Here is a 24,520-nt window from a genome sequence, read left to right as displayed (position 1 = left end):
AATAGTCGCGTGCCGGCGCGCCCTTGAGTAAGGCCTTTAACCCCCAGCTCCGGGGGAGCTCCACGCTGGCTGACCCTGTGCTGTGACCCCCAAGCTTGCTCTCACCTGTATTTGTGTCTGTGTGTCTCATGGAGAGCAAGATGGGGGAGGCAAAAAGGGATACTTTACTTAACAATACTTTACTAACCCCCCCCCCCAGGGGTTAGTAAAGTATTGCTGTTCTGCTTGCCACATTTTTAGTTCTGATCCCTTAACTGCTAAAAAGCTCTTAATGCTGTAAGTACTGGAGTTTGTATTAAACGGTTTTGTTGATCTTTTATTTGTTGAGTACTGCTTAATAAGGGTCTTTAAAGTAAGAAGATATTTACTTTAAATGTAGACGTGGGTGCAGTTCAAGCCCAGCCTTGGTATGTCCGTGGGCCCTTGAGCGAGGCCCTTAACCCCCAGCCCCCCCCCGCACGCCAATGGTTGGCTGCCCTTCGTGGCCAGCTTACTCTCACCTACGGAGAGCAAGCTGGTGGAGGCGTAAAGAGAATTTCCCCATGGGGATCTTTTAAAAGTATAAATTATTATTAATTAGATCTCAAATGCTCAAGAGAAATTATGTTGAAAGCAACAAACTTTTTTTTTTTTAACCGAGACTGACTTCTCGTCAGCAAAATGTAAAAAAAAAAAGAAGAAAAAGAGCAATGTCACTTTCGTAATCACAATACTGTACGTAATTTCACAATGCATATCGAATTGCCAAACAAATGTTGAAATATCAAATCAGAAGGTCTCTGCCAGTCATAGCCTGATCACATTTGATCAGAGATAAAGGTCTCTGCAGCCTTCTGATCCCCCCCCCACCCCCACTACTGATTCTTCCTAGACGCAACAGCCGCTGAACAAAACTTTTACTGAAACAAACTTTAGACTGAATATGAGTAGGTTATATGGCTTTACATTACTGTTTTATGCTACACGTACAACACACACACACCAATGAAAGGCAGAGCATCATCACAGCAGGAAAGCACGCCTGAGAACTCCCGGTTACTTCAGCATTTTCACTCCCAATGTGTCCCTTAAGTGACTGATGCAGTTTAATTAACGGGACCTCAGCCTTTTCAGAATCTCACGGGTTTCCCTTTCTGTGTCATTGTGTTTGGCTGACTGTACATGCTCACATTCGTTGATCAAGCTGCCAATTCTCACTAGCGTTGCCTCTTTTCATCTGAATAAATGAAGGAGATCGGCCCTCCCTCACCTGCTCAGGTTCATGACAGTAAAATTTGTGGGGGGGGGTGTCCTATTCTGCTATCCAAAAATACACAAACTGCAGCCTGTATTGATTCACAACATTAAGCATTTTATTTAATCTTGTATACAGTACGGCACAGGTGCAAACTCTAATCCATTTCCAAAAAGGCTTAATTATATGACTGTCATGACATGTTCCTTTGATACAGTAATAATAATAATTTAAAAAAAAAAGAACAATATTTAAAGTATTTCAACCACTTGCCTTTTTCACTTCTATTATTATGCCAATTCCTTGTCCACAAAACAATCTTGCCTGATGGCTGAACACATGTTCTGAATGGGTAAACGTGTCCATCTTTGGGCTGGGATGAGCATTATAAAGCATCATTAGAAAGGCTAGGTGAGGCATGCTTCACTGGGTACGCTTAAAACCGTGTCACATTCCAAAGCTGTCCAATCAGCTACTAGATAGATGGTGATGAGAAACACATTGAAATCTATGAGCTTAGTGAGGCAGAAAATGTTTTTCTTCACTAAAGTTCTGTTTATCAACCTAGAGGTGGTGCTGTTTTGCACAGTACTTTCTGAACAGGAAATGGTCATTGGGATTATATATTGGTATTAAAGGGGACCTATTATGCTCATTTTCACTGTTCATAATTTTATGTTTGGAGTCTAGAATAGATTTACGTGCTTCAGTGTTCCAAAAACACACTACTTTTCTCATACTGTACATCTCTTCACCATCTGTCTGAAAAGCTTTGTTGGAGTTTTTAGCTGTACCCCTGATGAGCCCAGTGGGCTCTGATTAGTCGGCATTCCTGGTTGGTCAGCTTGCCTTATATGCCCCACCCCTGTTTTACAGTCTGTAGACGGATCCTTGCTGGTAGGCAGCCAACATGGGTTGTGTTAGGAGGCGACCTCACCATGGTAGGGAAGTAAAGACTGGAATTTCAACGAGGTGTTTCAGACAGATCAGAGAAGAGTTGTTTCTGTGGTGAGAGTTACTCCCTTTGGCTTGTACTTTGACCCTTAAGATTTTGCAGACCACTTATATGCACATAAAGCTATATAACACACTGAAGGAATGGGAATAAAATCAGAAAAGCATAATAAGGCCTCTTTAATATGATGTTTTATGTGATATGAATGTAGCATTTTTTAAATGTCTTTTTTTTTGGTGAACCTCTGCTTTGTCTTAAAGCAGTAGTTCTCAGACTATTTCTATCATTCCCCACTTGGCAGGAAGAAATATTTGCACACCCCACCTCAACAAAACAATAACAGAAAAGCCGAGGTGTAACTTTATTTAGATAAAATCTAACTCATTAACATTAATTTCTTCAGTAACTTTTGTTAAGCAAAAAAACAACTTTCACTTCAAACAACTTTCTGTGACATTTGTCACTACACTGCTTCAATAGTCTGTGCTTTTTCAAAAAAAAAAAAGGCTAATTAAGCAGAATTTGCACTTTTCCGGAAATACAGCAATAAAAATTCAGTCTGTATAAATAAGAACAAATGCAGAAACTTGTGAAGAGAGGTGAACAAGGTGTTTTGTTAGTTTAATTTGTTGGGTTTCATGCTGTCAGCTGCCAGTTTTTCAAACATAAAATACAGTCAGGTCTCTCCTCATCTCCTACCAACAGTGAGACCCAGAGTGAGATATGCTTCATCATATTTCCTTTTTGGCCTTTTTTTTGCCAGTTTTCAGCACTTGCTTCATGTGTCTCAGAAGCACCACCTGTTTTTCTTTTCCTACCTGCTAAATATCTGTCTTTTTTGACCTTTTAAGGCTCCGATAGCAGTGAACGAGCAGGTTGCTAACGGTACCGATGTGAATCCTCTGTTCCGCCCTGAAAATGACTCCGATATTAAACATCAGTCCTGTACGACTTTCCCCCAGGTCTCTTGTGCCCCACCTGCCACGGGGCGCGCCCCACACTTTGAGAATCACTGTCTTAAAGAAACTGCCGCTGCTCCTAATCAGCCAGTTGGGAGTGCATTGGCGAGTACAGCGGGCATGCTAAGTTGGAGCGTGCTGTGGGGGGAGGGGACTGCTGTGACATTCACCCTGCTGTATTACGCAGTGTGTCGCACAGCTTCATACTGAGCTGGGGCTGATCTTTATGCCGTGATCCCAAGAATGTCTTATCAAGGCTGATTGCATTAGTGTTTTCTCAAAATGGTAGAACCTTTAAATACTTTTCAATCTGCTTATAGCACCATCTTCGTCAGCTGTTCCATGTTAATGGTCTCAGACTCTGGATCTGTTCGGACCCCAGGATGGGTCACCCAGACTGTGCCAGTGAGCTGCTGGGAGGGGAAATGTGGGGGGGCAGCTGCTTTCCTGGACACTCGCCCACATGACACAGCCCTACGTGAGACAGCTGCAGTGAGGGGCAGGACTGTGTTGTCTCGCAGATTCCACTGGTGATTTTTGTTGGCATTCCTCCAAGAGCTCTGCTAAAAACGCTTTCCGTGGTTGCAGGTCAGTCCTTAATCTGCCGTTTCTCTGTGCCCGCAGTGCTGGGGAGGGTACGCAGTGCCATAGGTAGTGCCCAGCTTCTCATGTCCCAGAAGTTCCAGCAGTTTCGAGGACTCTGCGACCAGAACCTGGTGAGTAACTGTCTGCTTTCCCCACACGGCGACATAGACGGCGCTTCTGCGAGGGTGACTGAGGCGAGCGACCATTTTGCGTGTTTTCAGCAAGGCCAGAATGTACCAGTTACTCACACTCATTAGCACTGCAAAACCCCATCCTGACACATAACTATTGAAACCAAAATTAGACATGTTTTCTTGTGTAACCTTTACCCAACTATCCAGTGTCTAGTCATTATTGTAACCTCAGCGTTAACGTGGAACTCAAGCTAAACAATGCAAATAGCATGAGATAAACACCGGCATATACTGCACGCTTGAGGAAAACCATGGCTTGAAAAATCCAGTGCTGGTTTTTTTTCTACCCACCTGATTGGACAAGGCCATCTTTACCACATTCCTGAAAGATCAGAATGGAAGAATTTTGAGGCATTTGAGGCAGTAAGCTTGAAATCTTCAAAACTCTTGGAATTAGATGTGTGTGACACTTTCTGAATCAAATCAACGTGAGGATGGAAGAAGTTGCTGTTCATAACACAGTGCTTGCTGTGTCTGATGAATCTTGCTGAACTCTGCAGGCTGTCCCAGGGCGACACTCCCTATCAATTCGGTCCCCCTTCCTAAATTTTTTCCACCCACAAATACTCACTCTTTACTCCATACTGCTGATTATTGTTGCTCTTTCTGCATCTTTCTACAATCCGCAAAGAATGTTTTTTCTTCTTTATAGGAATAGTAGAATGTCGCCCCCTAGTGTCTGTGTCTTTAAAGCACATTAACTTTGCTGAAATACTGCCTGTTCCTTTACATTGATCATGAGCTGGTTTAATTTTAATTTTTTTAATTTCGGAGATTATTTTCAGGTTCATTGGTTTGCATTCCATCCAGTTGACAAAAGCAGTGTTTTTTTCTCTGTTTTGGTTTTAAATAACCTTGTTCCTGCTTTGTGACCTTGAAGAATGTGGATGCCAACCCACGGCCAACTGCCCAGGACCTGGCTGGCTTCTGGGACCTGCTGCAGCTCTCCATTGAGGACATCAGCATGAAGTTTGACGAGCTTTACCACCTCAAGTCCAACGATTGGCAGCTTTCCGACTCGCCAGACAAGAAGGTACTTTTACCTTTGCCCGCCGTGCCTCTCAACTTTTAATATTAGAGTAATAGTGGCAGCTTATTCATCCCCATGGAGAAATTGGATAGTTTTTGCATATCCTGTCCTCTCCGTAAGAGAGACGGACATATATACAGGTGAGTTAGCGGGTCAGAGCGCATGGTCAGCCATCACCCAGCACCCCTGGAGTCATGGGCGTAAATCATGAAGGGGTGGGGGGTTGTAACCTTCCCATTAATCAAAACCAGCCAATACATCCCCCCGGACCCCTTTAAATGGGTGGAGGCTCCAACCCCCCCCCCCCCACGCTAACCCCAAAATGATGCCCTTGCGTGTTTAGGAGGATAAGAAGCAGCCCCCTCCAGTGCCAAAGAAGCCCAGCAAGGCGAAGCTGGCAGCAAACCGGGAGAAGGGGAGCGTCGGCGGCGGCAGCGGCGGCAGCAGCGACCCGGCGGACAAGCAGCGGCAGGAAGCCCGCAAACGGCTAATGGCCGCCAAGCGGGCCGCGTCTGTGCGACAGAACTCCGCCACAGAGAGTGCCGACAGCATCGAGATTTACGTGCCCGAGGCGCAGACACGCCTCTGAAAGCGAGAGGCGCTGGGTGGCGTGAGAAACAAACGAAACACGCCCCCTACTCCCCTGAACCCCGCCCCCCCCCCCCCCACAACCGCCCCTATGGCCACTCTGACAGAACCCCAGCAGAGGGTGAACCACAAGGGCAGGCCAGGGCGCCACATGGAGTACGGCCTGAACACGAAGAGCGTCCCAGAAGGCCCTGCTTTCTCATGGCTGCCATGGAAAACCTCAAGACTTTTATTACCGTCGTTGTAAATATAAATGTTGTTCTTGTTGTTGTTATTACTACAAATGAAGAACTATATCAGAAATTTGCGTGTTCTAATATTTTAATGCCGGCGTCCTTGAGCACCTGGACTGCAGTGTCAGCCCCCTTTTCTTTCCTCTTGCCGCTCATCCCCCCCACCAGTCACACCCCCTCTCCTTTGCACGCAAGGGCAGGGAGAGCATTGCACATTTTTGTGCCTCAATCGGTGTCTTCCGTTTGGCTTCTTTTTTCCCCCCAAAAATGGGGGCTTGTGTCTGGATGGGCCCAGGACAAGCAGCAGCAGCCAGAGTGAGAGCCTGGAAACAGGATGTATGGAATATCCCCCCTGCCCCCACTCTGTTAATTGTGCCCCTCCTCTTTTCTCCCTGATTGTTCCACAGAGCTCAACTTTTAGCACCATATGAGGTCCCTGACCGCACCTGTCCATGTGTGTCTGTGTATTTAATATTTAACGAGCGTTCTGAACCCTCTTGAAGGGGTCAGGATAGTATCTTCGCAGGTGAGCCCAGAAATGAGAGCCCCATGACACGAAGAGCTTTTGGTTTTCTTTCTTTTTATTTGGTTCTGGGTGGCGGAATCCTTTCTGCTCGAATGAACTCCATGGTCTGGCAAAGAGGGAGGCCAATGCTAACATCCTAATGCTCTGTGCAGTGGGTCGAGAAAGTTCATTATACACACTCCAGTACGTTGCCAAAATATTTGCTCCAACGGTACATTTGAATCCGTGGGAAGCCAGATCTTTGCCAGGCACACGTTTGAAGACGCTGCAGACGTCCTGTGGGGTTATAAAATGGGTCTTGTAGCATTATGGATACTGTCCCACAGGTCACCTGGGTGCTCAGGTGTTTTGATGGTGGTGGTAACTAACCCCCCCCGCCCCCCACGATGCATACTTAAAATTCCGTAGAATCATCCACATGAATGGGCAGTACCTGAGCTGATCTGCTAGTATAACTCTGTTACCTCTAGCCCATAAATCCGGGTAGTCGTAATCATCCAGACGACTAATTAACATTTATCATGGATCTGTTCATTATTAAATATTATTTAAGATGTTTATTATATGCGACTTGGGAGTTAGATTCACAAAATTGGTTTCGTGGTTCACATAACATAATTGACAAAAGGCATTGTCCAATTCCACTCTTACTGACCCTTTTTTCCCCTTTTTAACTGAATAATTGGGACACTGGGGTCAGTGTCCATGCAAGGGAGTTCCTTAAAGTGGCCGCTGTTCTGCTGCACGTGCAGTACATTGCAGGTTCTTAAAGGCGCTCTGGTTGTAAATGCCATTATTGTTATGTGAGATGTGAAGTTTTCCTCTTCCATCTTTCTTTAGACTTTATGCACGATCGCCACCAGTTATTGAAAAACCCTCAGCGGAAATATTCTGTCTGTGTGTGTGATGTGAGGTCTGGTTTCTCCGAGGCTTCAAAGTGGGTTGCTTTTCAAGGAAAATTATCAGTTAGGTAACAGAATGGGGACAAAAATACAGTATAAACCAGGCCTGTAGCCAGAAATAAATTTCGTGGAGAGTCAGGCAGCCATGAGTAGTCCGTATTTTGTCGGCCAGAGGAGCCCCCCCTCTCAGTAAAAGTTGCCAAGCAGAGTTGGGTGCCTGAAGCAAATTGGGAGGGGCGTTTTTCCACCTGGCTGCGTGCCTGGTATGAACCCTACAAATTGCCAAAAAGAGATTATTTAGCTATTGATCTTGTCGTTTGCATCATTTTAAGTCACTCGGTTGTACATTTTCATGTTTCGGTACTCAAAGGGAAAACGGGCAACTGTGGTGGATTCCGAACCGGTGACGGGGAGAAACGCCAGTGTGGCGAGGACGACGATAACGGCGACGTGTCTGACATGTATAGCTTTTGGCTTTTGCAGCGCTGCAAAATCTGCACATTAACATCATAAATTCTGAATAATTAGAAATGAAGGGCAATACATAGTTCTACAAAAAGTGCACATTTTCCAATGATGCCTGGTCTAGCCCACTCCTTGTGTGCATGGTACTTATGAAGACGGCCCCCGCCCCAGCCAGCAGTCTCTCGTGCTGAGATCTGAGGTGAATGCAGGAGTGAATGTTTGAAATTTCCAAAGGAGTCATATAGTTCACTGCAGTCTGCTGTCTACTTTTGGGTGTGTTTTTTTTTCTCTATTTCATACACCAACCAAACTGCTGAAATGTCCCTTTATGTCTTAAAATCATTAAATGTCCTTCATTGTGCATTTGTCATCATTCTTATTTATCATAATTGTTATAAAGAAGTGTACCTAACACTACTGGTGTTGGTAATCTAAGCAACACAGAACCTAAACAACTATATCTGGAGTCAAAATTTGGTACAACCTTCCAGTCTGTAAGTAAAGGTTTGCTGAGGTCCTGTTGAAAGGTCTGGAAGAGAAAGCTCTTTGCAATATGTACGTAGATGATCATATCACATTATCTGAAATAGAGAGCACATGAAATCCTAACAAACATTTAAATTGAAGATGTGTGAAATTGATAGTATGCGACTCGAGTATTTTTGGAAACCTATTCAGACAAACCATTCTCTCGCTGTCTCAATTCATGAAGCTGTAAATGGCAGTGGGTTTTGGTGAGAAGCATTTCCAATCTATGATGCTGACTGAGGATTCATCTGTCATGACAGACGAGTGGTTAGTCCACAGGATGAAAGCCTGCTTTGTTTTCTTTTTAGGTTTTTTTGGTACTATCAGATCGCAAGACGGCGTTATGAGCCCATTTGTGCCACCAAAGACCTTTATGCCCCCTTAGAGTGTCCTTGGTAAGGGCTAAGGGATCTGGGCTCTGGGAGAGGTGGACATGTCTCTGATGCAGATGACCCTCCTGAACCCTGTTTCACAGGACAGAAACAGATCGGGTTGCTTCTGACAATCACTGTGTCAGTAGATTGTAAAAGTTTTCCTCCCAGACCACAATCCAGTTTTGAGCTGGCTAACCTGAGCCATCCGAGAGTGCTGCTCAGCGGGTTCGGACCCGTAGCTGCACTCAGTAGGTCGTTGGTCTGAATCCCAGGGCCGATGGACTGATTCTGCCGTTGGGCACTTGAGCAAGGACCTTACCCCCCCCCCCCCCCCCAGCTTTGGGGCACTGCACACTGGCTGACCCGAGAGCTCACTGGCTGCGAAAACACAATTTCCCCATGAGGATGAATAAAGTATCACTATTCTATTCCAGCTTATTGGCTGAACTTTCTCATTGCAGCCCTGGGGTGAACCTCTACAAGTGCCATTTCCATATTCTGTTTGTCTGTCTATCTCTCTGTCTGTGACTTTTTGTCCTTGTTTGTGCCTGTGATACAGTGAGGATGCAACACACTTGCTTTAGAGTAGTTTATTAAATTTATTTTAAGTTTATTAAAATAAATTATTTTTCAAAACAAGCACATATTTTACTGACTGAAGGTTATCCATGAATTCTATTACATGTACTAAATCAGAATTTTTTTGGAATATAGTGTATAGGAACCAGTTTTTAGGCTTAAAAATGTAGCTCCGAATTTAGTGAAATATGCTAGAATGTATAATGCACCGTGTCTTTGAAGCCTTTGGGTCCCAGCACCTTTATCCTCTGCCTTTATCCTTATCCTCTTTGTCACTAGCTGGCTTGTTTCAGCCAAAATGCCCAGGCTTTGGTTTTGTGCACCGTCCTACTTCACTCTGCTGAGCGCCAAAGGGTGCGGAAACAGCGGCCCTTTCCACATGTTTGCCATCCTGCTCCCATCTCCTGTTTAGTTTGTGTGCTTCCCGGTCTTGTGAGAACTGAGAGCACAGCTAGACCTCTGCCACAGCCCCCCTACATGTGACCCATTGTTGGGGTGCTTACAATGCCAAACCATAACACTGCTTTGCACGGTTACCTGGAAAGTAAGTTTAGGGCAGTGTCTACAAATGACAATCAAAAAAAAAAAAAACAACCACATTTTCACATGGTCCTTTTCTATAGTGACTGTGTATGGAGTCTTGAATCCATTCCTCTTTAATTAATTCTGCTCCCAGAATTCTTTTTGTATGTTTCCAAGCCTTGGCTATTCAGGGACAATGGCAGCTATAAATGAAGAGGTCTACAGTCAGCTGTAACATCCATGTTTCACACTGACGTGCAGGTCAAGACCTATAATATGAGTATTATCAATTGGACGTGATTCTATTAGTCTCCTGAGTTACTCACTTCTCAAATTATCATCTTCTAGTTCAATTAACCCCTATTACAGACCAGCACCTGTAAGGTGAAGGGACAGTAGTTTATACTAATAACTGTTGGTGGGAAATGAAGTTGCCTGGTCTTTGCAAACATGCTTCACTGCTTCGTTGTTTTTATTGTAGTATATAGGCACCTCTGGCCCCTAAGATTGCTGCATGGTGTCATAGCTCTGTTAAGAACTGCTTCACTGTTCTTCACTGTTCTTCACTGTTCTTCACTGTTCTTCACAGCTTGGATGGCCAAGCATACTGCCTATTGAGTTCTTATCTTTTCTAAGAGTTAAGTATCACGTGACATCTTGCTTTGACATAAATGTGTGTCTTCAACATACTATGTCTCCACAGAACCTGGCCAATTGAGGGATTTCATTCTTTAATTAGTTTGTTATTATTATTATTATTTATTATTATTATTATTATTATTATTATTGCATATTTATTTATCCAGCTGGACATGCACTGAAATGTTTGGGTCCAGTTCCTCGACCTCATTTCAGCTCGCGGTCATCCAAGCAGGCAGCTCTCTAGATGCAAACAGGTGCTTATTCATTCTGACACTGGCACAGCTGTTAACCAGTTTGTGTCGACAAAAGTGAGTTTAAAAAAAAAAAAAGATTTTCAGGGTGTGCGTCTACATGTTGCAGGCTTGCGTGTAATTTCATTTTCCGACCGCTCACAAACTAGGCCTTCTTTTTCGTTATTTGAACTGCGAAGGCTGGCATTGAGGCACTGGCTGTATGCAGTGCGGCCCACGTCACATTACATCAGTGTGATCAGTCTGTTAGGCAGAGCAGCAGGCTGTGCAGTTTCCCTAGATTTGGTCCAGTCTTACTTAGTGTTCCAGATCACTGAACCTATTTGCTTGTTGAACTTTGGTTAACAATGTATGGAGCATCAAATTTTCCTTTTCATAAAGGATGGTTTACACTTACATTAAAAAAAATTCACTGGAAAGTGAATTAAATATTTTGAATTTACAATTATCCACCAAATATATTCAGGGTTGTTCCTAAGAGTTTATGTTGTTATTGATTTGTTTTAAGAATTTTTACTTTTCTTTTTTATATATATGAAAATCCACAGCCTCATAAGGACAGAGGCCTCTGTATATTTTGAAATGTAATGGCCTGAATTAAATGGTCTTACTGGGCTTTTGAATGGTGTATTAAAAACCTGACGTGCTGATGGAATTATATGGCAATATGTTCAAAACTAAATTTTATGGATGTCATTCATAATATCTGAATTAGTTTCAAATGATGTTTAAATGGTCTGTTTATAGAACTCCAAATTATGTTGTCACATAAAATGAAATCACTATTCAATGCCGCTGAATATCTTCCTTTCAGATTCTTCTGAGGGGGTTGTGTGGCAAAACTGTTTTTGTGATATAAAACACAAAATCTTCTGCTTCTAAGGGTCTGTCTAGATATTATTTATAAAGTTACAAAGGGCAAAATGAAAATAACAAGCTATGAGGCTTAGGTTCCGAAATAATAAACTTTGTGAAATAAACGGTCTCTGTTTTGTTAACTACACTGCGATTCGGGAAAAAATAAAGTATCACCCCTAAAGATGTTTTCTGTGAATGTGTCAGAAAAGCGAATGACATGATAAAAAATGGCTTTTTAGCTTTTTGACAATATTTAGTTAGCTAGCCATTATTTTCCAGGATGCATTTGTGGAATGTAAAGTTTCCTGAAAATGTCTATTGTCATGTACAAACAGCAGACACTGTGTTGTTTGATCTGGAGACGGTGGGCAGTGGTGGCTTGATGGTTAGGGTAGCGCACTTGTAATAGAAAGATTGCAGGTTCGATTCCCCCAACAGCAAGTCACCACTGAGGTACCCTGAGCAGGGTACTGTCCCCAAGCGCTGCTCCCCGGGCGCTGAATTAGCTGCCCCCTGCTATGTCACAAAAGTCACATATGGGTCAAATGCAGAGGTCACATTTCGTTGTTGCGCACTGTCTGCTGTGGTGTGTTGACAATGACCACTGATCACTTAATTCTAAATTCAAATTTATGGTAAAGGTGATCCATTCATTTACAGTGCAGGTGATTTGTGGTATATCCAGAGACATTGTTTGCAGGCAGAGAAGAATGGGAAGTGTTAATTAGTCCAATGGAAGCACTTAACATTTGAAAGGGCTGAGACAGAGATCACGGCCACGTGCAAATGATTCAGCATGCCACAGACCCCCCACTACTGCCATGTAAATTGCTTTTATTTACTATACCTTGACTAATCAGATCAAGGCTGATCAGTTTTCCTCAAAAGTAAAACCAAACCCTCCAGCTCAAATGCAACTAAGGATTAAACTGAAGAAATGAGAAACGGTTCATAAATACAAGTAGGTGCCTCTGAATAGGAGAAATTACTGTTGTCACTTTTCATACTAAATAAACTTACGATGTACATTCACTGAGCACTTTTTTTAGGAACACTATACTGATACTAGGTAGCTAGGGCCTCCTTTTGCTCTCAACAGCCTCAGTTCTTCATGGCATGGATTTCATAAGATGATGGAAACGTTCCTTTGAGATTCTGGTCCACGTTGATATGATTTCATCACGCACTTTCTGCAGATCTGTCAGCTGCGCATCCGTGCTGCCAATATCCCGTTCTACCACATCCCAAAGGTGTGCATCTGGATGCAGAACACTGAACTCATTGTCATGTTCGTGAAACCAGTTTGAGACGACTTTTGCTTCGTGGCATCATGGATTATCATTCAAGTAGACATTAGAAAGTAGCCATTAGAAAATGCATAAATTGTGGTCATGAAGGGACATGGTGAGCAGCAATGTGGGCTGTGGCATTCAAGCTATGAGCGTTTGGTATGAACGGCCCCAGAGTGTGTTGAGAAAACATTCTCCACACCACTACAGCACCACCAGCCTGAACTGTTCACAGAAGGCAGGTTGGGTCTGTGGATTCATGCTGTTGACACCAGATTCTGACTCTACCATCTGTATGCCTCAGCAGAAAACAAGATCCTTCACCAGACCAGGCTGCATTTTTCCACTTTTCAGCTGTTTCACTTTGGTGAGCCTGTGCCCAGTGCAGCCTCTGATTTCTGTTTTTGGCTGACAGGAGTGAGTGGAACCCGACATCTTCTGCTGTTGTAGCCCATCCGCCTCAAGGTTTGATGCGTTGTGTATCCTGAGATGCTTTCCTGCTCACTGCAGTTGTACAGGGTGGTTATCTGAGGTACCATAGCCCAGTGTTTCCCAACCCGGTCCTCGGGGACCCCTGGCCGGTCCACGTTTTTCCTCCCTACCAGCTCCCTGTCAGAGAGTCCGCATTTTTGTTCCTGCTGGGAGGGATCAAAAAAAGATGGACTGTCTGGGAGTATCCGAGGACCGGGTTGGGAAACACTGCCATAGCCTTTCCAGTCAGCTTGAACCAGTCTACCCATTCTCCTCTGACCTCTCTCATCAACAAGGCACTTCCGTCTGTATATATATATATTGCACCATTCTGAGTAAACTCTAGAGAGTAGAGTGCATGAAAACCTCAGGAGTTACAGAAATATTCAAACCAGCCCATCTCACACCAACAATCACGCCACAGTCAAAACCATTCAGGTCAGGTGTTTGATATGAACATTAACTGAAGCTCCTGACCCGTATCTGCTTAATGTTACACATTGCGCTGCTGCCACATGATTAGCTAATTATATAATTACATGAATAGGCATCTCTACAGGTGTTCCTAATAGGGTGCTCAGTGAATGCATGTTATATATAGCAAGCAGGAGTACTTTTTCCATTCCTATGTGGAAATTTGGCATTGTTCACTTATCCCATCTTGCTTTCAAAGAAAGTCACAAATATATACATACATGCAGATTAATCAACTCCTGGAGCAGCTGGAGTTAAGGGCTCAACACATATAAACAGTCTGCCAGTTACAGGACTTTAAACCATAACTTTCCAGACAGAGAGACAGATCCTTAACTACTTGAACTCTGCACTACTCTATTAGAGATCTGTAACTGCCACTGCCACCATCACATCAGACATCACATCTTCACTGTGCACAGTCCATGAGTCACCTAAACTAACTGCACTGCCTCGGCTCCAGTGAATCTGGCACTTCCTGGCGTATAAATTAAGTGATTTGATTGTCTGTCACTCGATAGCAGCACGGGTTGTGGAGAAGCATGCGATGCTGTGATTGGCCCGCGCAGGCAGTGGGGGAGGGGTTTGTCTGGCCCTGGCCTGGCTGTCAGATTGGTAAACTGAGGCAAGAGATGGTGCTGCAGCCTGCAGGTAGTGATCTGATGGTGGAAAAGGCTTGCCGTGATTGACAAAGCGTGGTTTTGTTTTTACAAGTTGGTAGAAAAGGGCGTTCTCCTCAAAACAAATTTAAAGGAAAGATAATTTGGGACTTGAAAATAGCGAAAACGTCGCGTGGGATACCCTGTGAGCTTAAGGAACCATCCGGTCTGAGGAGCACGAATTTTGTGCAAGAAACTTCAAACATTCAGCCAGCTAGCAAACAACCCTTCGGCCATCACAAAGAATGAAACGTTTCAAGAAAGGTGGGTTTATTTCTTTCAATGCATTCGCGATGCCCGGTGTTCGCACGTTAAATCGCGATCTCCGTGAACTTAACGGCCCACTATTGGGTTTAACAGGAATGCGGCTTTTTGTGGCGAGCAAATGCAGCGTGTGTTTGTGTTTGAATTTGGAGGGACAGTTATTTGGGAAGCAAGCATGGTGTCCATCTGGCGGAGCGGCCGAGGAGTTTTCGGGGTGGGGGCTGAAGTAGCGGTGTAGGAATTGCACATTTGGTTCTCTGCTTTATCGTTCATGTAATAAATTCCTGCTAGTTGCACTGATTTCCTTTGTATAGCTTTAGCCTTGAAACAGCGAGACCACTGACGCTGATCGTCCGGAGGGGGGGTTAGAATTCCACCCGATCTACCCCCAACAAACTATGGAGTCCAAGTGGCTTCTGCTTAAACTTTTTTTTCGTCTCCACATAAAGCCAGCCAGATATTTTTCCGAAATGGGACGCGTCCACCTGTTAAATGTTCGTTGTTTTGTGTCATTTTTTTTAACAGAAGTTGCCCGTATTACTTATTGGTAACACGAGTTGTTTTTGTTTTCACTATTTTTCGAGGTTGAGGTGCGCAGTTTTCTATGAGCATCATTTCGACACGGTTTTTAAATAGATATTTTTGTAATAAAGCTGTGTGTGCTCTGTGGGCAACTAGTGATGCATTTTTACGGTACTCATATTGGAGTCTGAACTGGGAAGGGGGTTGCCCCCCTAAGGTATATTATCTTCGTTTTAAAGGAATTGCACTATTTTCCCAGGCAGTTTTTCCCTCCCCATTGTCGTTAACCTATATAACGAGTTATTTTAATTTTCTGTCACTCTGCATTGATGTTTCTGACGGTTGAGCTAATTCAGTTGTTCTGTGGCTATTTTTAGTGCCCAGCAGTTTTGACGCAGTCGAGTCAATATCTGCGCTTTCTTGAGTTGTTTTCCGCTCGCCAACTCAAAACATCCACGCTATTAGCTGTATTATGGGGGTGGGGTGAGAAATTGCCCTGCGTGGGCTTTTACCTGCCCTCGAGGGCCCGGGGAGCGGAAGCGAGCGCGGCCGTGCGGAACGTGCACGGATCCCCCGCCGCCTCGAGCCGCCGATGCGCATTGTGCGCGAGTCAGGGCGGCGCTGATGGATCCCTCATCCCGGCCCGATCGCCAGCTCGGATTTCACGGGGGAGGGGGGGTCACAGTCCCATCTGTACAATGAACCGCGAGCTCGTGCAGTCATGGCTTGGCGTGCACGTTTAAATGCCTTCATATCAGCCGCCCACTGGCGGTTTATCTCAGCAGAACAGCACATTTTTTATAAGGTTCCGTTTTGGCCTTGGGTATGTATGGCTATTTGTACAACTGCTAGTGCAAGTTTTATTAAATCCCGACATTATATTGTTGGAGGCCTTTTCCAGTTACCATTGTTCGCAAGAAAGTAAAAGGTGTAACAGTATATCGCCGGGGTCGTAAAGGCTGCCATTGGGTTTTCCTGACGATTTTAAGTGGCTTGGACACCCAAAGGCGAATGATGCAAGATGCTACATTTGCTGCTATTTCTGCCTCAATTTTTTTCCCCCAAAAGCCATATTTCGGGAGCTGAGGGTTTTATTAGTTTTTTTTTTGGGGGCGGGGTTGATATGCCATGTGATAGTTAGTTTTTTTTTTCTTTTATGCTTGTAAATGCAATTGTCACCATCCTGCCCCCCCCCCCCCCTCCAAAATATTTGTAAAGTATCTCTTGATAAATTCCATAATGAATTTATGGAGTTCAGTGGTGGGAAGGTGTTGCTGATCAGTGTGTGTTTCAGCCCTGGACGACGCTGACTCCTCCGTGGTGTCAGACAGCGACACCTGCGAGGACGACACCGGCAGCTGCAGCTCCCCCCTGGACCTGTCGCATCGATCTGCGAAACGCAGGCGTCGGGGCAACCTCCCGAAGGAGGCCGTGCAGGTGCTGCGAAGCTGGCTGTACGAACACCGCTTCAACGCCTACCCGTCTGAGCAGGAGAAGCTCAGCCTGTCCGGGCAGACGAGCCTCTCGGTGCTACAGGTACGCAGCTTGGGTCAGCCCTGGGTGCCGCTCTGCTCTGGACTCTCTCTGTACCGCTCTCTCTTCTGCTGCTCATTTGATTTCAAAGCAGGGAGTCTTGTTTGTAAAAGGAACTCTTGTGTTTTCACAACATCATGGAAGCCAATGCCAGTGTTTTGTTTTTATGAAATATCCACAACAAAAATGACATTTTTCACCTATATATATATTGGATTACTTAAGTAAATATCCAGTGTTTTTTTCTTTTTTTCCCCCCTATTTCTTTGTTCCCCACTGGGTCAATCTAATTTTAGCAGCTCAAACTTTGAGGCTAAATATAGTATAGTTTGATTGAATTTGTCACATTTTAATCATGGGTACTTCTGTTTCAGTTTTTCAGTTGGAGCAAGAATTATCAGCCTGTCCATACAGACAAACGTATCCATGGCGAAATGTTTTGATTGCGAAATGGAGAACAATGTAGGCTGTGTTTTAAATGCCGTGTCTGTGGTCAATTTTATATTTCAATCAAAATGTATGTCAGGGGTCAAACCCACAACGAATTCTAAGTCGGATCTATTTCCAGCTATGTCTTTGGCCGTGCTCTTATATTGGCGACTTATCTTGATCAGAAATTGATAGGATGCCTCCCAGGTGGAGTTTGATTAATGGTATTTGGACCTAAAACCAGGCCCATGGTTCAGAGAACTGAAGGAGTTTAAAAGTTCTTCGCTGCTGAACTGTAAGCATCAGCCAGCGTCCTGCATAGCTGTTAGTGGCCTGAGATGCCAAGACACTTGCTGTGATTGTGGTCTAGCAATAGCAAAGGAAGTGTGTGTGTGTGTGTGTGTGTGTCGTACTCAAAACAAAATTGCTGCCATGTGTATTTCTTCTCGGGGGTGGGGGGTAAAAAGACACCACCTATACATTGTGTAATGTGACACTTGGGTAGCAGAAGAACCAGAGTTAAAAACTAACCAGTCTTTTGGTCTGATTAGGGTCATGTTATTCAAGCTGAAACATTTCTAAAGACCTCCCATCTTGATCTAAGTTCCTAAAGATGATTGCCCCCTCCTAGACATTGACACACACTTTTTTCACACACACACACACACACACACACTATTCTTTTTCCTTGCACCTGGTTTGTTCACTTCTTGCAACAGTGTTAGTATGTTTTATCTTGAAATGAACGGCAGCATCTTTTTTTTCCCCCATTTTAAAATCAGAACGGGAAAAAGAAAAACAGGAAAAGGGGGGAAAAAATGTCATGTTTTGTTTTTCTGTTTTAAAACCAAACACAAACTATAAAATCATTTTTTGTTTTGTTTTTGTGATATTCACAGGAAATCCGGGGGACGCCAGACAAGAACACAAAAAACATTATTTTAATATTATACAGTGCCAGCCAAAAGTATGGGAACACCTACCCATAGAAAGCTTTATTTGCGCTGTCCTCTACATTGTAGGATAATTATAAAGACATCAAGACTATAAAATGAAATATCCCTGCTGAAAAAACAGCATAGACAAGCATAGTTACCAGCATCCTGTGTTTTGGTGTTGGTGGTCCAGCATCATTAAGGAAACATTGCTGGTGGACGAGCTTCACATGCAGGTAGACCAGCGCAGCCATATTGGTCCCCCTGCTACACCAGCACTAACCAGCATAGACCAGCAACAGAGTGGCACTGACGAGGGGCCTGCACTACGAATCGGGGTTACTGGCTTATTTATATTTTATTCATAAGAGCCGCAACATGTTTATATTTCATTATGAAGTCTGGCCAGCAGATTGAGCAGCATAGCTTGGTGCTGGTTTGGTGCCAGTGTGGCTGGTGGACCAGCATGACTGCGCTGGTCTACCTGCATGTGAAGCTTGTCCACCAGCAATGTTCCCTTAATGATGCTGGACCACCAGCACCAAAACAGAAGAGATGCTGTGTAATCACATGCATTATTCTGGTCTCAGCTGTTTTTTTTCCAGCAGGTTATGTTATTTTATAGTTGTGTTGTCTTTACAATTATCATAAAATGTAGAGAATAGCACAAATAAACTTATCTATGAGTAGGTTTCTCCAAACTTTTGACTGGCACAGTATTTGTTTTATACTATATTGTCCGGCATCCCCTGAATTTACTGTGAATGTCACAAAAACCGAAATGAACCGATCTTTAGTCCCATTTGGTTTTAATACAGAAATCCAAGTTATGAAGCCGGAGTTCTTTTCCCGTTTTTCCTTCTCCAGTTCTGATTTTAAAAAAGGAACCAACAAATGCTGCTGATTTTGTTTCTCCCTGATTTGGTTTCGAAATGGAAACATCAAAGAATGAGCGATGAATGTTTTGTCCGGAACTGGGTCTCCCCCATATCTAATAATTTAATCTCCATCTTCAGATCTGTAACTGGTTTATAAATGCCAGGAGGCGGTTGCTCCCGGACATGCTGCGAAAGGATGGTAAAGATCCCAACCAGTTCACCATCTCCAGACGGACGGGGAAGGCCGAAGCGAGAGCGTCCGTGGTGCCCCAGTCCCCAGAAGAGACACCCCCTTCGCTCCCCCTGCTGCGGCCCTCCGTGATCCGACCGGCCCCTGCACTGGACCTCGGCCTGCTGGGCAGTACGGCCGCGGCCATCTTAGCGGGGGCCAGTCTCACTGCACCAGTGCAATCGGACACGCAGGGACACCTGACTGGCGGCACTTCTGTGGAGGCCCGGGTGAGCCCGGTGTTGGGGGGTGGGCTCTTCAACACCCCACCACCCACGCCGCCCGAGCCCCGCCCACAGGACTTCAGTGACCTCCGCTTGTTGGTGGACGCCGCTCTTCAAAGAGCAGCAGAGCTCGAGCTTCAGCAGAGAGAAGGGGCCGCCAGTACGGGCCCCATCACCGCTGCCACCACTGCCGAAGGAACTGGTAGCTCACTGGGGAAGCAGAGCGAGAGCCCGGCCCCTGGGCCCCAGCTGGCTATTCCAGGAGTGGAGGGTGTTTACGAGCCTCCGGCATGGAGTGTGATGTGCGGGGAGCCCCGGCCGCCGGCCCCGGCCGGCTCCATGGCTTGTGCGTGGGGCTCCACTCACACCCTCCTTCCTGTGCAGGAGGCTGTCAACTAGGCCCAACTTTTCCCTTTACTTCTTGCACCTTTTCCCCCAGACTTTTCAGCTCTGTCTCATGGGGTCAGAACTGGCTGGACCAACGGGATTGATATCTCCCGCTTTTGGTGAGAAACGGACAAACTCTGCCCCCCCCATCCCACAGCTGAAATGGGTGGTGCGTTTGGTGTGTTTACAGGTGCTCTGGAACATTTTATCACAATTTACTTTTTTTTAAGGTTATTTGACAGGAAAGGGACTATTTTTGACACTGTAAAACCGCATTCTGGAAATGTTCTAACTGAAGTGTGAAGGGTGTGAATTTTGTAAAGTAGATGCTGAAAGGTGTGTGGGGGTTTTTTTTTTTTCCTTTTTCTGTGAGGGTGGGAGGGTTACCAGGATGAAGCTGTGCTCTGCCTCCAACACTAGAGTGTGACAGAATGGCAAAATAATTCAGTAATATCACAAATGTGCCACAGATTAGAATGTAGTGTTTTTGTCTCTTTTGGATGGATTCCTCAGATATTTACCTCCCACTTCACTGGCAAAAATGTTCTTTCCTCGCAATCACAGGAGCAACCCATGAGCTTCTGTGTCGTTTTCATATGCACTTTAAAAAAATCCGTGGTTTTCTCAGTGCCAGGTTTGGATATTCATGCTCCTTAGTGGTGCTTCTGAAAATGAAATTGAGCCATTTTATACTGTGTCCAGTACATTCTGGTCACTTCAGTCGCTTGCGGTCTTTTTCTGTACAACGTGTACCTCAGTGTCACGTGACTTTGGTTTGCGCCAAAAAAGTTTTTCTGTCAGTCTCTTGACATTGTCACCTCAGTTTTCTCTTGTATCTGATTCTGTCGAACCCTATCATTCACTTATGTTACCTATTATTATTATTATTATTATTATTTTTTTAAATAATGTGGGGTCCAGCTACATTATTAAAAGGCAGCCAGTTGCCTGGTCCGTTATTAGAAAGCTTGGCTCATTTTTCTGATTTTAGGACCGTACAGAATGTGGAAATGCATCTGCATGAGAGCAAATCCGCTGCTTCTGTTGGCACCAACTATTGCTGCTCTGCCTTTCCTTAAGTGCTACACGTCTGGAGTAGCCCCCGTTTCCCTCATGGTTGTTTTGTGATGTTCGGCACACATGCAGGCCGCTTTACTGGAAACATCCATAAACCTCCTCTGGTTAATGGAAAATGGCACCAAACGAAGCAAATGCAACGATAAAGAAGTACTGGAGGATTGTGATAATGTATCAGATTTGTTTTAGAAAGATCTTTAGTAGTACACCATGCCAAGTTTATTCATCTTTCATTGTCGAAAATTGACACGTTGAAAAACCAAGGATGTGGTTTGTTACTAAAAACAACTGGCTGATGGAACAAGACATAAGTTGTGGACTTATTTATATGAAAGGTGCATTTTTGTTGCATATAACTGCATGTATTTTGCAATGAACTGTGAAGAGGGGATGGAGGAGTCTGTGTGCCACATGCTGTGATGAAAGAAAGCTTCCAGTGTGACCTTCAGCCATCTGTGAGCTTCCCAGTGAATGACACGCACGCTGGCACAAATTTCACGTGTACACTTTTTTTTTTTTTTTTTTTTTTTTTTTTTTTGCAAAAACGCGATTAAAAGATGGTGCTTTTGTTATGAATTGGCAGTTGTGCCTTACCCTGGGCTTACTCGAAGACATACTTTATTCACATATACAGTTGGATAGTCTGTGCAATATATATGGGACAAAACAGATTAAAACCATTCATTTGTAGCCTTAACTTTAAATGTCTTTTGTATTTCAGAGAATAAAAGTTTTTTTTTTTTCTTCATACAATCTTTGTTCAGTGCTTTTATTTGATGTCTGATTCAGAAAGTTGTTCTCTGTATTCATGAAGCTTTTCCGAGTGTTTTTGATGGTTAGTGATTGTAGAATGGTGACTTTACCCTGGTGACTTGGTGGTGGTCAGCTGCTGTTTCACTTTCAAACAATGGTGAGCAGCTGGTGAGCTAAGCCACTGTCACACTGCTGCCCATTGCTGTGTTTTAAGGTAGTTTGTTAGAGAAGTGCCTGGATTGGCTGTAATTTTTTCAAAGCATACAAACTGCAGCAACAATTGATCAAGGTTAAAAAGTTTGGATGGATTCTATTTGTTTTTTTCAAGTACACATTTATAAACTACAGTCTATGGGATGAAGGTAGAATGAGGCTTAACATCTCTTTGAAGCTGTGGTTTCCTTTGGTCCTTAAAGCATATGTCTCAGGCAGTGGTGAGTTGGGGAGTACAGCAACAGGACAGGAACTGGTGACCGGCAATTAGCATTCAGTCTATTGGTGTAAACAGCTGTCAGGGCACTGGCGTAATAGAAGGCAGTGTGGTGTAATTGCAGGCAGTGTGGGGTAATTGCAGGCAGTGCGTCCGCACTGGGGCCCACAGAAACGTGGAGAGCCCACAAGGTGTCTGGGCTTGCACATCTGTCTCGCTCAGAGTGTCCAGTGTGTAATTTCTTTTTTATGATAAGGCTATAAAAGTTCATACGGTACACCTTATGAATATTTAAGAAAGGTAAATGGTGCATCTAACATTTAATGGGTCAGAGGCTTTGTCACAATTCTTTTTTTTTTGTTTCTGACTTTGGCTTTATAACCTTTAAAAAGGAGCTTGCGTCACTGGGGGTGGGGTGGGGGGGTCCTTGCAATTTTGCAACATCCTGTGTCATTTAAAAATATCTTAATCTTAAAGGAAATCAAATTATATACAGGATACAATAGTATGACTGTGGATAGAATAAATGTGTGGTAGCGATGCAGCCTTGTAATTGGTTCAAATCTCAGGTGGGTCAATGGGCTGATGACTTTGAGAACATCCGCAGTGTCCAGTGTTGAACATCTGCTTTGTCTATGATGGCCGTCGCGTGGAAAGGAAGTCGGCACTAGCTGTGAAGCAGAAAGCAGTCCTGAAATGCTATCTCTGTCCTTGGTGCAATGCTTGAAATCTGTGTAGTTGATGGGCACTTCACGGAACAGCTCGTCCACCTCCTTGTTGGTGAAGGCATCACCATGGTGATGAGCAGCTCCCGCAGGTGTCATGTAAGACCTTCTTGTGAACCAAATATGCTGATGTTCTTTGGTTCACCCTGTAAGTCAGTAGAGCTGCTTCACATGCTTCCTCTCTATCCATTTATTTACTCTGACTGTGCTTCAATTCAGTCTCCTCCAGTCATTTTTTTTTTGTTATAAGGCTTTGATTCTGCTACAATAGTAAAACTTTAATCAGCTGATGATCTCTTCAAATATTCCATCCAAAAAACTGTCACAGAATAATAAAATATTCATCAGCTGGAATTGGGTACACTGCATAGAGTTTGTTTGAAAGTGTGTTTGGCAGCATTTCACCCCCATTATGCCAGTGCCCTTCTCATCAAAGTATGCAAAGGCGTTGAGAATTTCTACCTCATGGGCTAATGGTGAAGTTTTCAGGTACTCATCAGGCGGGTTCTTAGAGCGCAGTCAAACTTCTAATCCCACAACTATCCACCAACTGACAGTCTAGTGGCCTGAACTACTCTTGAAAAAAGAAAAAAAAAACGTTTTCAGCCAATTTGGAATTACTGAGTACTACTATCATCAATCTCCCATAATTCCTTGTTCAGTAATGACATTGATGGAGAATTGATTTGATTTGAGAATAATTACTGCAGGGCAATGAGACAAATCCAGCAAGCTAACCTACATGAAAGAATAGGCTTGCTTTCTATTGGCCAAAGTCTTCACCAAAGATACCTGATATGGTAAAGCTAGTACAAAATCCAGCAGGATGCACCGTGTTTTGGCCCCTCTTCTACCACCTTGAGACCACATTCTTGTCTGAAACATCCAACAATTCAGGCAAAGTGTTCAATGGTTAATGAGGGCCTTATTCAGTCTTCTATACCCACTTGTCCTTGTGGACAAGTGGGCATAGAAGTATATTCTACACCCACTATACCCACTTGTCCTATGCGGGGCCACAGCCTGTCCCAAAAGCTACAGGCGCAAGGCAGAGAATTTCCCAGAGCTGAGCTCATGTCTCCTTTATGATTGACTTTGTCGCAGCATATTTCGCATTTTAACTGGTCATGAAATGTGATTAATTTCTGAAAAACATTTTCAATGAAATTACAACCCCAGTTTTTCTTTCCTTACAGTACATAGAAACTCGAGTAAATTAGCTTGTATTTTGAAAGTCAGTATAGCATAAATCGTTTTGTCTGTGTATATGGCAAAGGTGGCAATTTCAGGTCCAGAAAGTAAAAATCCAGACCATGATTTACTTTCTACCAACCAGTTGAGCATAAAAAGTCACAGAGTACTCAACTGGTTGGTTGAAACAAAATCTTGGTCTGGATTTTTACTTTCTGGACCTGAAATTGCCACCTCTGGTATATGGACACTCAGTACACATGTAATGTACAGTACCGTGCAAAAGTCTTTGGCAGTCAAAGAAAATATTTAAAGCTACTTATATGGGCAGTAAGTGAACAATTGTTCATGTAAAAAACATATTTTAACATCAGAATATGCAATTAATTATTAACACAATAAAAACTAATATGAATTTCTTCTTTTCACCAAAAAGAAATACAACCTCTCCTCAGGGGCACCCCAACCATACCATGTATTTGTTAAATTTCACCACCAGCTCACTTAATGAATTAGCTAAATTAGTTGAATAACTTAGGTACTGATGAGTCAAACAAGGTTTGCTAGAGGTTAAGTCGAATAGTACAAGAGTGTATTGGATGGTTGCTTTATTATTCTGTCTCTT

At 43.8% G+C, this 24,520-nt stretch overlaps 2 protein-coding genes across 13 annotated transcripts in view; both read left to right on the top strand.

Moving 5' to 3' along the window:
- LOC111855149 (disks large-associated protein 4-like) overlaps window positions 1–11,547 on the top strand; it is a 195,628-nt gene extending 184,081 nt beyond the window's left edge. For all 12 annotated transcript variants that reach the window (XM_023833873.2, XM_023833872.2, XM_023833866.2 and 9 more), the window contains 3 exons: window positions 3,773–3,864; window positions 4,808–4,960; window positions 5,301–11,547. In XM_023833873.2, coding sequence (XP_023689641.2) covers window positions 3,773–3,864; window positions 4,808–4,960; window positions 5,301–5,546 — 491 coding nt within the window. In that variant the 3' untranslated portion in view covers window positions 5,547–11,547. The remainder of the gene's footprint in view (window positions 1–3,772; window positions 3,865–4,807; window positions 4,961–5,300) is intronic.
- A 2,279-nt stretch (window positions 11,548–13,826) lies between these two features.
- On the top strand, window positions 13,827–21,539 carry LOC111855144 (homeobox protein TGIF2-like). Its single transcript, XM_023833859.2, has 3 exons — window positions 13,827–14,582; window positions 16,399–16,640; window positions 19,018–21,539. Exons 1-3 carry the CDS (start codon window positions 14,564–14,566, stop codon window positions 19,729–19,731), a joined length of 975 nt encoding a protein of 324 aa, XP_023689627.1. The 5' UTR covers window positions 13,827–14,563; the 3' UTR covers window positions 19,732–21,539.
- The last annotated feature ends 2,981 nt before the right edge of the window (window positions 21,540–24,520 follow it).

Source organism: Paramormyrops kingsleyae, chromosome 6, assembly GCF_048594095.1.
Source record: "Paramormyrops kingsleyae isolate MSU_618 chromosome 6, PKINGS_0.4, whole genome shotgun sequence".
In the NCBI taxonomy this organism is placed as follows: Eukaryota; Metazoa; Chordata; class Actinopteri; order Osteoglossiformes; family Mormyridae; genus Paramormyrops; species Paramormyrops kingsleyae.
This window is presented reverse-complemented; position numbering and strand designations above follow the sequence as displayed.

What these genes read in the sequence shown, in the direction of transcription:
- LOC111855144 (XM_023833859.2), top strand. An exon ending in CGAGCCTCTCGGTGCTACAG is followed by an intron (nt 16,641 to 19,017) that starts GTACGCAGCTTG and finishes CTCCATCTTCAG; the next exon opens with ATCTGTAACTGGTTTATAAA.